At 39.7% G+C, this 14,984-nt stretch overlaps 1 protein-coding gene across 4 annotated transcripts in view; it reads right to left on the bottom strand.

The window, feature by feature from the left end:
* The window catches only part of ube3c (ubiquitin protein ligase E3C), a 33,852-nt gene extending 23,750 nt beyond the window's left edge, over positions 1–10,102 (bottom strand). For 2 of the 4 annotated variants that reach the window (XM_047823086.1, XM_047823094.1), the window contains exons 1-12: positions 9,946–10,102; positions 8,553–8,633; positions 8,261–8,366; positions 8,120–8,173; positions 7,962–8,036; positions 7,330–7,476; positions 6,347–6,462; positions 5,752–5,909; positions 5,507–5,660; positions 4,923–5,143; positions 4,658–4,809; positions 4,298–4,485 (exon numbers count right to left, since the gene is read on the bottom strand). In XM_047823086.1, coding sequence (XP_047679042.1) covers positions 4,298–4,485; positions 4,658–4,809; positions 4,923–5,143; positions 5,507–5,660; positions 5,752–5,909; positions 6,347–6,462; positions 7,330–7,476; positions 7,962–8,036; positions 8,120–8,173; positions 8,261–8,326 — 1,331 coding nt within the window. In that variant the 5' untranslated portion in view covers positions 8,327–8,366; positions 8,553–8,633; positions 9,946–10,102. The remainder of the gene's footprint in view (positions 1–4,297; positions 4,486–4,657; positions 4,810–4,922; positions 5,144–5,506; positions 5,661–5,751; positions 5,910–6,346; positions 6,463–7,329; positions 7,477–7,961; positions 8,037–8,119; positions 8,174–8,260; positions 8,367–8,552; positions 8,634–9,945) is intronic. The other 2 variants (XM_047823091.1, XM_047823093.1) reach the window with 2 other exon arrangements.
* Between the last annotated feature and the right edge of the window lie 4,882 nt (positions 10,103–14,984).

Genomic DNA, 14,984 nt, shown 5'->3' with positions numbered 1-14,984 from the left:
TACAGTCTACAGTATCTTTACGTACAGTATCAGATGATAATAAATCAGTTCAGGTTATGCTGTCAGAGAAAACAACAGTCAGATTAATCTTCATCACTCCTCCTGGACTCATCTATTACAATCTTCAAGCTGTTTTCTTCCATAGAAAAGATTTCTATTAAACAGATACTGGTAGAGTTCAGGGTCTTAAACACACTTTCTGATTGTTTTTTGTTTGTTTTTTGTGAAAGCACAAGCCCGGGATTCTTGATGTCACGTGACGTGACAGCAAATCTGCAGAAATCTCTTCAGACTACAGACTAATAGTTTGTTTGATTTCCTGTTTATTTCTTTCTAAAGGCACTTTTTTTTTTCTCTGCTAGTCACAAACAATGGCACTGGCTGCAGCCACTCGCCCGTCCGTCACTGATAACGTGGTGTTCCAGTGCGAGTCTAATCAGTGTTCTTCCTGCCTGCCACCACCTCCAGCACCCTAAAGCACTAAACCAAGTGAGGAGTTCAGAAAGGTGGAAAAACAAACGGTCCGAGCCGGTCGCTCTGCTCGACAGCGGGACGAATTAAAGGAGCTGTTAAGCTTTATTAAGGCTCCCATTAGTAAAGCGGTGATGCTCTGCAGGCTCGTAAAGTGGCTGCGGTTTCCTGAGAGGCTCCGTTTAACTTAATGACCTGCGGAGAGACAATGCCACAGTAACTAATCCCCAAACGGCGCACAGGGTGTGTGAGCCGACACGCTGACTCGCAGAGCTCACACTGAGGTGTGAGAAAACACACTGCTGAGGAAAAGAAAAGGAGCAAGTACGAGTGATTAACTGAGGCAGAAAGGACAAAGATGAGTGTGTGTGTGTGTGTGTGTGTGTGTGCTACTTTACATTGTTTACACGGCCTGCTAACGCTGAGGTGCACACACAAAACCACACACAGAAGGTCGACACAAACAACAGAGAGCTCAATTAGCAGAAAGAGGGAACATTCCAGCTGTTAAATAACCCCGCGTTACTGTTGAATTAACCTCCGAGTCACGATTATTGACATTTTTTTCTTTACTGTAGAATTTTCCGGATTTCAGGTTAAAGGCGAGTATGATCTAATCCAATGCTGGATCATGAACATCGGTATTTCTCAGAGTGAGATCGGGTGTCTACAGGATCTGTGCTTTTTAAATTTTAAACAGCACTAGAGAAAATAATCACACATTAAACAGTCACCAAAGAGAGCACAGGAGTTTAGGAAATAATACAAAATCCATACTGAGGGTGTGAGGGATTTATTTTACAGTTAAAGTCTATTATCTGCTGATTTCCGTCATATTTATACAGTCCACAATACAAACAGCCACGAGGGGAACGTTCGAGATTTCAAGACATTTCTGAGGAATGAGCTTCATCTCCAGCTTTAAAAAAGGGAGCTGTCTGGTGCTCGAAAATCTAACAGGGTGCTTTTAATGTAATTGTGTTGTTTTGGTGGAACATCGTGGGTTTTTTTTTTAAAGGTGGCTGCCACGGCAACTGCTGTAACATTATGATTGGCAAATGAAATAATATTTGTGACATCACAACACTTCAAAACCTGATAGGATGCCATGACGTGAAGGAGCAGTTTACAGCTGCTGTGTAACATCTAAACCGCAACGTTTTATTTATTACTCTCTGTGTGTGTGTGTGTGTGTGTGTGTGTGTGTGTGTGTGTGTGTGTGTGATCATTAACCAACATGTATTTTAGACTTAATACAACAACCTATTTTTGTTGTGCTTCTAATGAGATGTTATAGTTTTAATGTTTGTATCAGACATTATAAAATGAATGCAAAAGGTTCTGAAGAAGAGGAAAAAAAACTCTCCAGATCTTGGTTACATTTTTTTTAAATCCCACGATAAACATGTTTCATTTATTAATAAACAGCGTGTTTTGCGATTTAACGTCTCAATCTTGTGACGTCTGTTACAAAGCGCTGACACTGGAGACTCCTTACATGGAGGTTAAATAAATCTCTTAACTAAAATAGCACCATCATCAAAATTATACTTTTTTTTTTAAATAGAATAAAAGTATAATTGTTTTAGTTAGAAATCCGAATATTATTAGAAGAGTTTTTTCTTCATCCATTCGTGTGAAGTCCCTGTGACGGAACTGTTACTATAGAAACCATGCACAAACATACTGCACAAGGGCTGACCAATCAGATTGGAGAATTAAAGCACGACACACAAAAACGTGTTGCTTCACTGTACTGTAACTAACAGCATGTACTTACCCACGAGAACGTGTTACAGTATCAACCGATATAGCAGACACAAAGGCGAAATGAAGCAAAATTGCTTTTTCAGGTCATCTAAATGACTTGTACAGTAAAAAATTAGAGAGATAAATAAAATTAATAAGAGCAACGGCAATGTTTATGATCCCAGCTGGTGTTATGGGAGGAGGCTGAGTTTCAGCTCTTTATGGAACACGAGTGTGTGATTGAAATGAGACAAAAAGCCCTAAAGAGCTGATTTACTGCCTGTGAGGACAAAAAAACTCCACTTCAATTACCAAATGAAGTGCTGATACACACACACACACACACACACAGCGAGCAGGAATGAGAGGGGGAGTAAAAATGACCTTGATGAATGAGCAGTGACCACACTGCCCTTCTGTTTGTAAAGAATTATTCAAATACAAAACAAGAGGGGGAAACGGTACAGCCTCGGCTGAGAAGATGATTCACTTCGATTCTGCACCGTTCCACAAAAAAAAGGGATTCAATTTGTTATGCAGGTTTACTGTATTTTTTGGGGTTTTGGAGAATGGAAAAAAAAAAGTTTACAAGAAATGTACAATTTTCTCATTTATTATTAATATCTACAAGACTCAAAATGAGTGTTTTATTCTAAGCTACAGGTTTAACAGGAGTCTTCCATCAATGTAACCAAACCAACCATCTACCTACCCATCCATCCCTCCCTACTTATATATCTATTTATCCATCCATCCGCAATCCATCTACCTACATATCCACCCAACCAACCACCTACCTCCCCACCACCCAATCAACAATTCATCTACCTGCACATCTATCCATTCATTCCTCCATTAATTCACTCATCTATCCAACCAACCTCCTAACCATCCATACACCTACTTACCATACAACTATCCGTCCACTCATCCATCTTTGCCTTGCTCAAGGGCACCTCGGTCGTGGCCGGCCTGAGACTCGAACCCACAACCTTAGGGTTAAGAGTCAAACTCTCTAACCATTAGGCCACGACTTCCCCCTAACTAACAACTCCCTACCTACCTATCTATCATCTATGTGTGAGTACTGATGTCCTCCCTAAGAATCAATCCTAAGTCCAATGATAACATTTTAGAGAACTCTCATCATCTTATAAATATATATATTTAAATAAATCAATAACATAAAAAAGCCAAATAAGTGCCTTTTGCCACTAAGGTTAAGGGATAGATGCAGGGGACAAATGTGATCAGGTACAGTGAGTGTGTGTGTGTGTGTGTGTGTGTGTGTGTGTGTGTGTGTGTGTGTGTGTGTGTGTGTGTGAGAGAGAGAGAATTTAAGCCAAAAGACTTTTGTAAAAGCTTCTTATTTGTGGTATGAGGTTAGGCTCTTTAAGGATTATGAGCCAAGTTTGGTTGTGGTTAGTCTCCATCTTAAATCAACGGTGCCAAAAATTCTGAAACTCATTTTACTGGAAGTAAGCTCGCTGACAAACAACAGACACACTTTAGCATGTGTAAATCACAGGATGCTGTAATCTGCTCCCCTATGACTCCTGTAAAGCTCGTTCTGAAATTAATCTGTGCAGGAGAGCTAATAATTTCGCAAGGATACCTGACAAAACTCATAGAGTGGGATCGACTGCGGGAGAGAGTGATCCTGCAATAAGGGCATAAAAATCAGAAAAACAGATGCACAGAAAGAAAGAAAGATGGGACATGATTGGAGGAAGGTTGTTGGTAATATATGGGAAGTCGGACAGAAAGGTTGTCCAGGAAGTCTCGTGTTACCACATGGTTACATGTAGTAAGTTATGGAAATGTTATGTAAAGTTTGCTGGGTGTTGTTTAGGCCTTAAATCTCATCTGCCTCAATGTCCTGTTACCAGATTGATCCTTTCTACACATTACACATGGCTGAGATGATATTGCTGATATGATAGTCAACATTCATGGTGCTGTGACCCAAATAACCTCCCAGACCTAATGAACCATATGCATGATGAAAGGTAAAGTCAACTGGTCCTTCTGTTAATATCAGTCTATACAACATATGTGCATGTGTGTGTGTGCCAACCTGACTCTGGGCACCATCATGCGGTGCTGCACCATGAGGGTGTGGCAGATAGATGCCATCATGGTGAAGACGTCCTCGCTGGCTGAGTCTCTCCACACCAGTGACAGCAAAGCGTTCGTCTGCAGCTTTGAGTCCAACTTCTGCACACACAGCTGTGTGATCAACTGCACTGACATCCTGTTGTCATCCTGCACACACACGCACACACACACACACACACACACATTGGATGGTTGGATGGATGGATGGGATGGGAGAACTGAAATGTGGCAGGGTGAGACTTAATCACAAGGCTGATGTGTGAGCAGAAAAATCTGTGTGTGTGTGTGTGTGTGTGTGTGTGTGTGTATATATATATACCTGTACAGTAGGAGGGTGTGTCGAGTTGTTATCCTCATCCTCAGAGTCACTTGTGACGTCGACTCTGGCGTGGCTCTCACTCACAGGAAGCAGAGGGAGCAGCGCCTGCAGAGCGCTCAGATACAACAGCAGCCCTTCTTCTGATAGAGAGCCTAACACACACACACACACACACACACACACACACACACACACACTGAGTAAAACCAGAGTATGGAGACACAACAGCAGACATGGATTTTGGAGGACACACACTCCAGCTCACCGAGGCCCATTTCTCCGAGTGACAGAACAAAGTAGAAGAGCCATGGGGCATGACACTGTGCCTGGTCTGACAAGGAGATGGTGGCCTGCAGGGAGAACAGGAAGTCTTGAAACGGGAAACTGAGTCTTCGGTCTGCCAGCGCCGGCACGAAGAAGTGAAACATCTGCTCAGTGAATGGAGGAGAGATGAAGTCTTCTGTAAAGGCTGAGAACACTAACTGCCTGTGAGTGAGAGAGACAGAGAGAGAGAGAGAGAGAGAGAGAGAGAGAGAGAGAGAGAGAGAGAGAGAGAGAGAGAGAGAGAGAGAGGTTTTAGACATGCACTGGGATCATCTAGCTGTGTGTGTGTGTGAGAGAGAAAGAAAATTAACAAACAGTAGATGTGTGTGGAAGCTCTTTCTCTCTCACACTGGAACTTAGTGAACTCAGAGACCACACACTGAGCAAACATGACCACTCAAACAAACACACTCTTTTACTGCTCACCGTAAATGCACACAATAACCCAACACACAATCTATCAATATATCTTAGTCAGATCAAATATCTGAAACTGACACAGTGTGTGTGTGTGTGTGTGTATACCTGGCACCCTTGGGACAGGAGCTGTACATAAAGTGCAGTGGTTTGAGTGTGTGTTCCAGCAGTGTGTGTGCTAGAGGAAGCGAGGGGGCGTCGCTGTAATACAGACTGGACGGTAACTTGTGATTGGCCAATACGTACAGCATCCTGTAGTATCCTGCAGAAGGAAAATGAGAAGAGAGACGAGTGAATGGAAGAAGCCTCGTTGTGTCTGAGGCTTGGAATAAAAGTGGGACTGGGCAAAGTACCTTTCTGAACCATATAGTGCAAAACCTGCTCTATGAGCGCAGCAGCTGCGCTGTCGTCCTGCAGAGGGGGCAGGTAGGTCCTCTCTGAGGTAAACACCTCCAGCATGCGCATGGGGACAGCCACATTCACACCTTCATCCTCACACAGCTGCAGGAGTCTGACATAAAAAAAAGAACAAATCACATCAGATTGCTCACATAGGGGTTTTCCGATCCACAGTTTGGAATACCGCATTATGAGGGGAATCCTCTGGGAATTCCGGTTGCCCCCAACCTCCCAAAAAAACATGTCAGGAGGTGGACTGGACACCCCAAACTGCCCCAAGATGAGAATGTGTGTGTATGTGTGTGTATATATGTTGCTCTGACATGGACTGCAGCCCATACAGGGAGTACTCCCAATTCACCAGCATTCCCAGGACAGGCTTTTCCTTTCTAATGAAAATTTGACTGATGACAGTTTTGGATTGTTTGTGTCCCTCTTGTTGTTGTTGTTTATGTTCTTTTCATTGTTTATCTACCCCCTCAGTTGAAAGAACCTTGTTTGGTGGAATCTCATACACTAGCATACATATACACGTAGAAGTTTTGGCACCTGCAGCAGTGTCCAAGAAGCCTCTTGATCTGGAACACGCACGTGTTTCTCTCAGGTCCAACCAGCAGCTTCACAAACTGAGCATGATGCTTCACTACATTCTGACACAGCCAGATCTGCAACAAGAAACACACCTAAGAGTCAATGATAGAGGACATCCGGGTCACGGCACCATTATTACTTTAATACAGTGGATTTACACACTGCTTGTGCCTTTTTTTCTTTTTTTGTTTTCAGAATCTAGAAATTTAGCTTGAGGGTGTCAGAAAGCTTACAGCTCTACCTCTGACTGCTCCTGAGCTCTGATGCTGGAGACTCTGTCCAGAGACTTTAAATAAACATCTCCTTAAATAAAACTTAACCAGATCTAGTGAAAAACATATACTAGTGAAAAAGGGGATGAAGAGGCACTAAACAATTAACTCTGTCTTTTGAGGTGTAATTCCACTTCACTGATTAAATGACAGTTTGCTATACAGTATGTGTGACAGATGTGTACAACTGGAAGGTAAAGCAAACCTTTACGAAACTGCAGCTACTTTCAAATGTCTTAGTTTAATGGCATCTCAAGTGCAAGTTGTGAAACTGTTTTTCTTTTAAATAAACGTCACAGATAAGTCTGATTTGTCATTGGCTCAAACAAAAGAACACCAAGTCCATCACTTTCAAATGGACCACAGAATATTACTGAATTTCACAGGAGGAGACAAGAATGCAGGTTTTATTAAATAAACAATCTCTTCACTATTAGTCTTAGCGTGTGTGTCTGTACGAGTGTATCCCGTAGCCACACACTTTTAATATTATTAGATAAAATAAATGTTAATTAAACGGGTTTAGAATCACAACCTGACATCTTACAGTTTGTGTCTGTATGTGTCCTGCTGTGATATGTGCTGATTACTGCGTAGAGCTTTGGAAAGGTGCTTTATGAGCTATTATGAGGCGTGTGCGTCTGTGTGTGGGTGCGTGTGTGTTCTCACCAGCCGGGGTGTGTCCTTGCTGTTGTGGTAGAAGAAGAGCAGGCGGCGGATGAGCAGGGGGAGCAGACCAGAGTCCGTGAGTGTGGATCCGGAGGAGCACTGACAATCACACACACAACGGTCGAAATGGCTCCGTTGAATGCCATACTACAAACACACACACACACACAGACACACACATACACACAAATAAATCAAACATATTTTAATAAAATAGGGGTGGAAAAAGAAACTGCGTCTGTAGAATTCTGATTCATAGCAGAGCTCTACCCTCATCCCAGATGTTGTTGTTTACAGTCATAAATGAAGCACTAGTGTGATATATATTATATAAACCAAATATATAAACACCGTATGTCCAAAGGTTTGTGCACCCTTGACCATTACACCCATATTATGAAGACATGATTCCAGAATGTATTCTTCTTTACTGTTAATAAACTCCGTTCTTATCTACTGAGAAGGCTTTCCGCTTTCCTATAGATTTTGGAGTGTGTTTAAGCCTCTTATCTCCAGTGAATGGAAAATGTTTGATACAATTGTGTGCTTTCAAGAGGAAATATCATATATGGGTTTGATGGTCGGGGTGCACATTCTTTTGATCACTTTGTCTCCTATTACGTTTCACATACTTGACGTTTTCTCTCTTGGAAGCCTCGAATGTAAGACTGGATGATTATCGCGTTTTTCAGCCTTTTCCTTTCATCCTGGAACAGAACAGAAGAGACATGAGCATGATCGAGACGTACACTACTCCCATCCCAAGTCACGAACACGGCAGAACACAAACCTCTCGCTTGCGTCTTTCCTCCTGCGTCCGGTGAAGAAGTGACGCTTTCTGCTCCTACAAAACAAACCAGCTCGTTAACGCACGTGTGAAAACACTGAGTGCTGCTCAGGAGGAAGTGATGGACGAGGCATGGCAACACACCTTTTTACTTGCCCCTCCAAGGGACACTTTGGGCGTCCGCTTGAAATCTCCCTCGAAGCTGAACATGGCTACACTTTTCCCATTGAGCTGCACCGGCCACAATGTCCTGTGTGCAAAAAGACAGATGAGGATGAGACACACACTGCCACAGACAGGGCAGTAATGTGGCTACAAGGATTACACAAGTGTAATTCCTCTTACACCACTCACCAAAGAAGGACATGATGTACATTTTATCCATTTATGGTAACATTTGTCATAATGCTGATTAAGTGCAAACTCAAAGCTTTACCTTTGACTGTTACAAAGCGCTGACACTGGAGACTCCTTCCACGACTCTGTGTGGCATGGACACCGTACAAAAGAGCTGTTACTATAGAAACGGGAAAGTATACACCAGTGCTGTGATGTCTACAAGCGACAAGCGGCCTCAATTGCTCGGTCAAATTCCTCTTTTACTTTCACTTTCAAACATACACACAGGATTCGACTTCTGAGTGAAATCCCCTAAGAATCTTGGCTCATGACTGAGTTAGAGACACTTCACTGTGTTCAGAACATAATTTACATTTGTTGCATACGCTGAATTCTGGAATCTGATTGGTCGGGTGGTGTTGATTAGTTTTCTATAACAGCAGTCTATCGGCGATCGGTATTAACACCCTCTGTTAAATACATACTAGTTTCCATAGTAACAGCTCATTCCCCATAAAAACGTGTTTAATCATTACTATGCTAAAGGTTCATATAACGTTCATAGAGTTATGGGCCGGGAAAAAAGGAAGCTAGTGAGGAAAATTCTGTAGAACAGAACAGGAAGTAACTAACTGTAAATATAAATGATGAAGTAAAAGTTATGGCACTGGGAACGTTAATTAAATCAAAAGTGGATGTAATTTTACACATCACAATATAAACCATGGCATGTTAAGAACCATGTTTACATCCAGTCTGCTAGCTAGGTAGAATAAAGCCAAGGCAACATATTATATTCTAAAGAAAGAAAAGATATTAAACACTAATACTAGTGCTTTATATATATATATATATATATATATATATATATATATATATATATATATATATAAGATGTTTAAGGGCAAACAGAGATAAGGTTAGTAGCTAGGTAGCACAATACAAGCTAAATAAAAGGTAAAAAATAAAAGAATCAGTTATTAAAACGTTGCACTGAATAGCTGGGTAAAGAAGAGCGTCGATATAAGAGTTTAATGAGAATGAACGACAGAATTAAGCAATAGAAAGTAGCTAAAACTACACGGATATAACCGTCAGGCTGCGGGCTGTATCCAAATCAGCGCCATAATGAAAACCAAGTGCACTAGATAGGGCGCACTGTGTCGTTACTTCGCCCCCTAAGTAGTGCGATTATACCGGATGGACACACGGTGTTCTAGTTTAGCTAACATGCTAGATATAGCTAATGACTCAGCGTGATGAGCACCACAACATCTCTTATATCACATCTCTTCGGCTTGTTAGATAAAAAATACAGTTCACTGTTTTATCGCAACAAATATAACGTGTATCTTAGCAACAGTAAGCCGCCATTTTAACCTGTAAAAGTGCTAATTAGCTTAGCCAGAGCTAACACGTTAGCACACTGCCATACACTTCGATAGTGACTCAGATATTTTAACATGTTCACGCTTTTACACATCTCCTACCTGTTTTACTGAACGCTGATTCAGTTTAGCAGAAGGAGAGAAAAAGAAATCAGAGAAAATAAAACAAAAACAGAGCTGGTAGCTCCTTTTCCCAGCTGGTAGCTTCCAGAAACACAACAGAACAGTGATCCCGCCCCTCGACAAAATGCTCACACACGATTGGACCGATTTGGAGACCTTAAAATTCTATTGGCTAATATGCGTTGAGTGATTCGTAAAGAGAAAGAAAAAAAAGAGTTAGTAATATAGTAATAATTGTCTGTATTGTCACACTGGGCCAATAAACCTGATTCTGATTCTGATAAGAAGAATAAAAATATTATATATCTCTTACATCACTTTGTGTTGTGCCTGTTACAGGAAAACAATCATCATCAGATTAATGTGATGAAGCCTAGTCCCTGTTAGCATTCTGAAGTTAATTATATTTTTATTACAGCACTTTCCAAACCTTTATTCCACTTAATCCACAGCATTTTGACAACAAATAAAATGTCCGCTGAAAATAATCTCCATGTTATCATTTTTGTCCATTCATAGTTAATAAACTATTTACTACACGACTGTTCTCGACTTTTTTTTATTTTTCTTGAAGTTACATAATGTTAATATCCTCTGTCCTGAAGACGTCAGAAAGCTTTACAGCTGAAAACTATTTTTCTTACAGAAAACCTGTCTATCTTTGTAAACTAATACGTTTTAATCTAATTGTTAGAACAAAATTCCCTTTTAAGTCAGGTTTTGTGGAGTGGGGTCTGGACAACTCCTTACTATAGAAACACACATATTTATATAAACCTGTAATTTGTAGCTGCATTACTATCAAAGCTGCTGTAATAGAAAACTAATCAATATCTTCTAAACAATCAGAATCCAGAACTCAGCAGTTGCTGGCTGAGTGAAAATAAACAATGTGCCAAATTTATTTTAATTTGCAAATGCTGCTTTCTAAACAGAAACACAAGCGTGTGAGGGATCTTACGTGTCCTCGTCATAACAGTGAAATGATAATGAATACGAAGATGCAAAGTCACTGAGGCGCGAGGGGGTGAAAAGTAGAACAGATGAGGACCCAGTCCTGGGCCTTGAGGAACACCAGCAGAGATGCTGCATAGACTGAGTGTAACAGAGTTGTGCATACGTATAATTAATGTTAGTATGATTCCACAACATATTTTAATACACAATGCCTGATTATCTAACAACTGCTCTCCTTCTTCTCAGTTGTAATTGTACAATTTGTAATTGTGTGTTTTTATACTCATAGCTGTATACCCAGCCAAAAGCTCACATGATACAGAAATCATTTTGTGTATTTATTTTCCTGCACTTGTCCTGCTTGCACACTGTTATGGCTTGCACCCTGCTTCTGGAAGGACGGCACTTTATTCTGTGACGTACTGTGTATATATCCAAGCTGTAAAGAGGCATTAATTGACTATAAAGTCCCAGTCGACATAAGATGCATTGTGGATGAACTGATGTCTCTTGCAGTCACACAATGTCCATATAAGGTAAAAAAAAAAAAGTGTCCAATATTTATTCTTGATTTGGTGGTCATTAAGACATATCTACCCTTCTACACACGTATATATGTCACTGTTTAGTGAAACACACCTCTGAGTAATAGAGACATATGGCACGGGTTTTAGAGAAATTAACCTAGCAATCCTGAAAAATATTAAGACTAAAATTGAATCTAGCCAAGAACCCTAAATAACTCTAAATAACCTGCCCACATCAGCCATCCAGGGCTAATTAAATGGGTTAAAATGATTATGAGTCCCAAATGTGTTTAAAAGCTGTGCTGCAGGCTGCACCACTCTGTGCCAGTGTAATTAAATGTAGTATTTATTGCAATAAAAGAGACAGCGCGAGGTTTCCCCCTTTAAATTGTCTTTTCATAATGAACACATTTAGCTCAGATAATTCAGATATAAACTATTTCCATTCGTCACTGTGATTTGTACTCTAGTTAATTGGGGAAGTGATTACAGAGCTTTGAGGGAAAGCCGAGGGGTTGAGGGCTTTTTCAGCCTCCTTCTGGGAGGTCAGCCTCCATCTAAGGGTGGAAATATTCATTTCACCCTCACTTGATGTGATGAAAAAAGAGTGATAAATCTCTGGGATTGCTGCAGGCCAGTGTTAAACGCCTTCATATTTCACCAGCAGCTTTAATCGCAATATTCCTGCGTTCCCTTAATGAAATGAACGCCGGGGGGAAGAAACAGCACAGCCGCCGGGTAATGGCTGAAAAGCCTGACTTCTCTTAACAACATGATTCCTGAGAGTCGAGGCGAAAAGAAAAGAACCGATATTTTATTTTTTTAATAAAATTGGAAATAACGAAAAAACGAAGGAGAAGAAGAAGAAACATATTTTACGATTTTGCAACATATTATGATCACAGACAATTGATTGTAAAATCTAAAAATATATGCAGTCCTATTTTACTACTACTACTTATAATAATAATAATAATAATAATAATAATAATAATAATAATAATAATAATAATAAGAAGAAGAAGAAGAAGAAGAAGAAGAAGAAGAAGAATCAATATTACATGACTGAAATATAAATTTTCACTAAATGACAAAAAAAAACCAAAAACGTGGGATTTATTCCGTAACGCAATAGGCAACAATTCGTGCAAGTTCTAATTGTTATTAGTAGCAGAATGGAGGAGTCTCTGCCTAGAGGTGTTTGTTTCTAGGTTTGTTTTACTGAACTCAGATCTTAGTATCCTATGATTGTTGTATTGTTGTTTATTTACCGATAGAATTAAAAAAAAACTTGAAGCTCTTTTGTCACTACACGTTTAATCTGATTTTGAATACTTTAAATTTTAAATAAAAAGAATAAGGATAAATTAATACACAAATTGAAATTGTTTCAGTAGCCAAATCAGCAGCAATGTTGAGTTACAATCTTCCAGGTTTATCACTGCTATGTGATTCGACTTTCTTTCTGAGAGGCTTTGGATTTCTAATTTCTAAGCAAAAAAATGAATATACATACATATAATATATGTACATATAATATACATATATAAACATTTCTGGTTTTGGAAACTCTATTGTTTTCCTGCGCGTGAATAAATCAATTTAAAATAATATATTTTTGGATAATGACTTATACTTAAACTTGAGTAAGTTGTTTTAATTAAATGACTCAAAATAATAATAATAAAAAAATTGAAATATATATTTAATTTCACAGGTAAATATTTTATTTAAATGAATAATGTAAATGTGCTTATGTTTATTTATCAAATCAAGGTTTGTTTACGACGCAGTCTTGCTGATTTCAAAGTGCTGGTTTTATTGTTTTTTTGTTCGTTTGATTTTTTCTTTATTATATTAATGTATATTAAATTTACAAATATAGAAAACAAGAATCTTTAATTGGATTAAAAAAACAAGTTAATGAAGTCTTTAAATTAATTAAGGCTGGTTAGGAGGTTAACGGCACGTGGCATGAAAAAAAGCGCGTGTCCTGTTGCGTGTGAATCAGCGACCCAAAGGAAAAGTCCCTATGGGATTTAGTTATTTCCCCTGAGCTAATAAACACACACACACACACACACACACACACACACACACACACACACACACACACACACACACACACACACACACACACACACACACAGGGAGCGAGAGAGAGAGAGAGAGAGAGAGAGAGAGAGAGAGAGAGAGAGAGAGAGAGAGAGAGAGAGAGAGAGAGAGAGAGAGAGAGCAGCCCATCAGCCTGATTGAGAGCCAGGTGAAGGGCAAACCCGATGTCACTCATTCTCTCTCTCCCTTTCACTCCATTAGCTTCCAGAGGCTAATTAGAGAGAGAGAGAGAGAGAGAGAGAGAGAGAGAGAGAGAGAGAGAGAGAGAGAGAGAGAGAGAGAGAGAGAGAATACATGAATCCACTCCTCTGTCACTTCATCCCTCTGTTACACCAGCCCCATCTGTCCATTCCTCTATCATTCTATTCAAAATTTCACTCCAGCATCTCTCCATCTCTCCTTCCTTTCATCGCCACTTCCCCTCCATCCTTTGCTTCATCCTTCCATCACTACATTCCTCCATTATTCCATCCATCCATACCTTATAACTACATCTCTTTCTATCTTCACAGATGTAACTCCATCCCTTTATCAATATACTTCTCCATCATTCCATCCTTTTATAAATATACTCCTCCATAACTCAATCCCTTTATCAGTACATCTCTCCACAACTTCATCCCTCCATTACTCATTCCTATCACTGCATCTCTATCACTTCATGCTTACATTATTCTAAGCTTTACCCATCACACCAATGTCTTTTCTCCATTTTTCCATCTCTTTGTTCCATCCACTCCATCTCTCCACTCCAATCTCTTATTTTACTTAACTCTTACCCCACCAAACCATTTGCCCGTTACTCTCTCCTTTCATTCCTCCACTTCATCACTTAATTCCTCCATTTTTCTAACCCTGTCACTTGATCACTTTATCTCTCCAGCATCTCATTTTAGCCCTCCTTCACTCCAAACCTGTTGCTCCACCTCTTTATTCTTCTTGATTCTATCACTTTTTCTCTTAATACCTCAATCTAGGACTCCTACCAGATTTTATTCATCCAACCTCCATTCATTAATCGATTCCTCCATCACTCCATCATCTCTTTATTAATCCATTCCTCTAATGTCCACCTGCTCCACTCCATCTCCCATCTTCATTTATCTACAATGTCGCTCTATTCACTTACTTCACTTCATCATTGCCATTAGTCAAGTCCTCCATGACTTCAACCATAATCACTTCATCATTAAATCCCTCTATCATGTAATTCTTTCCTCATCACTCCATCAACTTTACACCTTTCAATCAGACCAATACCCTTAACATAAGAAGGGAGAGATACATATTTCTTTAGAGAATCAAAATAGCTCATCTTTTCTAAATTATTTTATTTAGTTTAAAAACATAGATAGATATTTACTACCTATTTTATAAACAAAAATAAAATACTGGCAAGTGATTAGATACATTTTTATT

This window comes from Tachysurus fulvidraco, chromosome 1, assembly GCF_022655615.1.
Source record: "Tachysurus fulvidraco isolate hzauxx_2018 chromosome 1, HZAU_PFXX_2.0, whole genome shotgun sequence".
NCBI lineage: Eukaryota > Metazoa > Chordata > Actinopteri > Siluriformes > Bagridae > Tachysurus > Tachysurus fulvidraco.
Note: the sequence above shows the minus strand (reverse complement) of the source record. Positions and strands in the feature narration are given on the sequence as shown.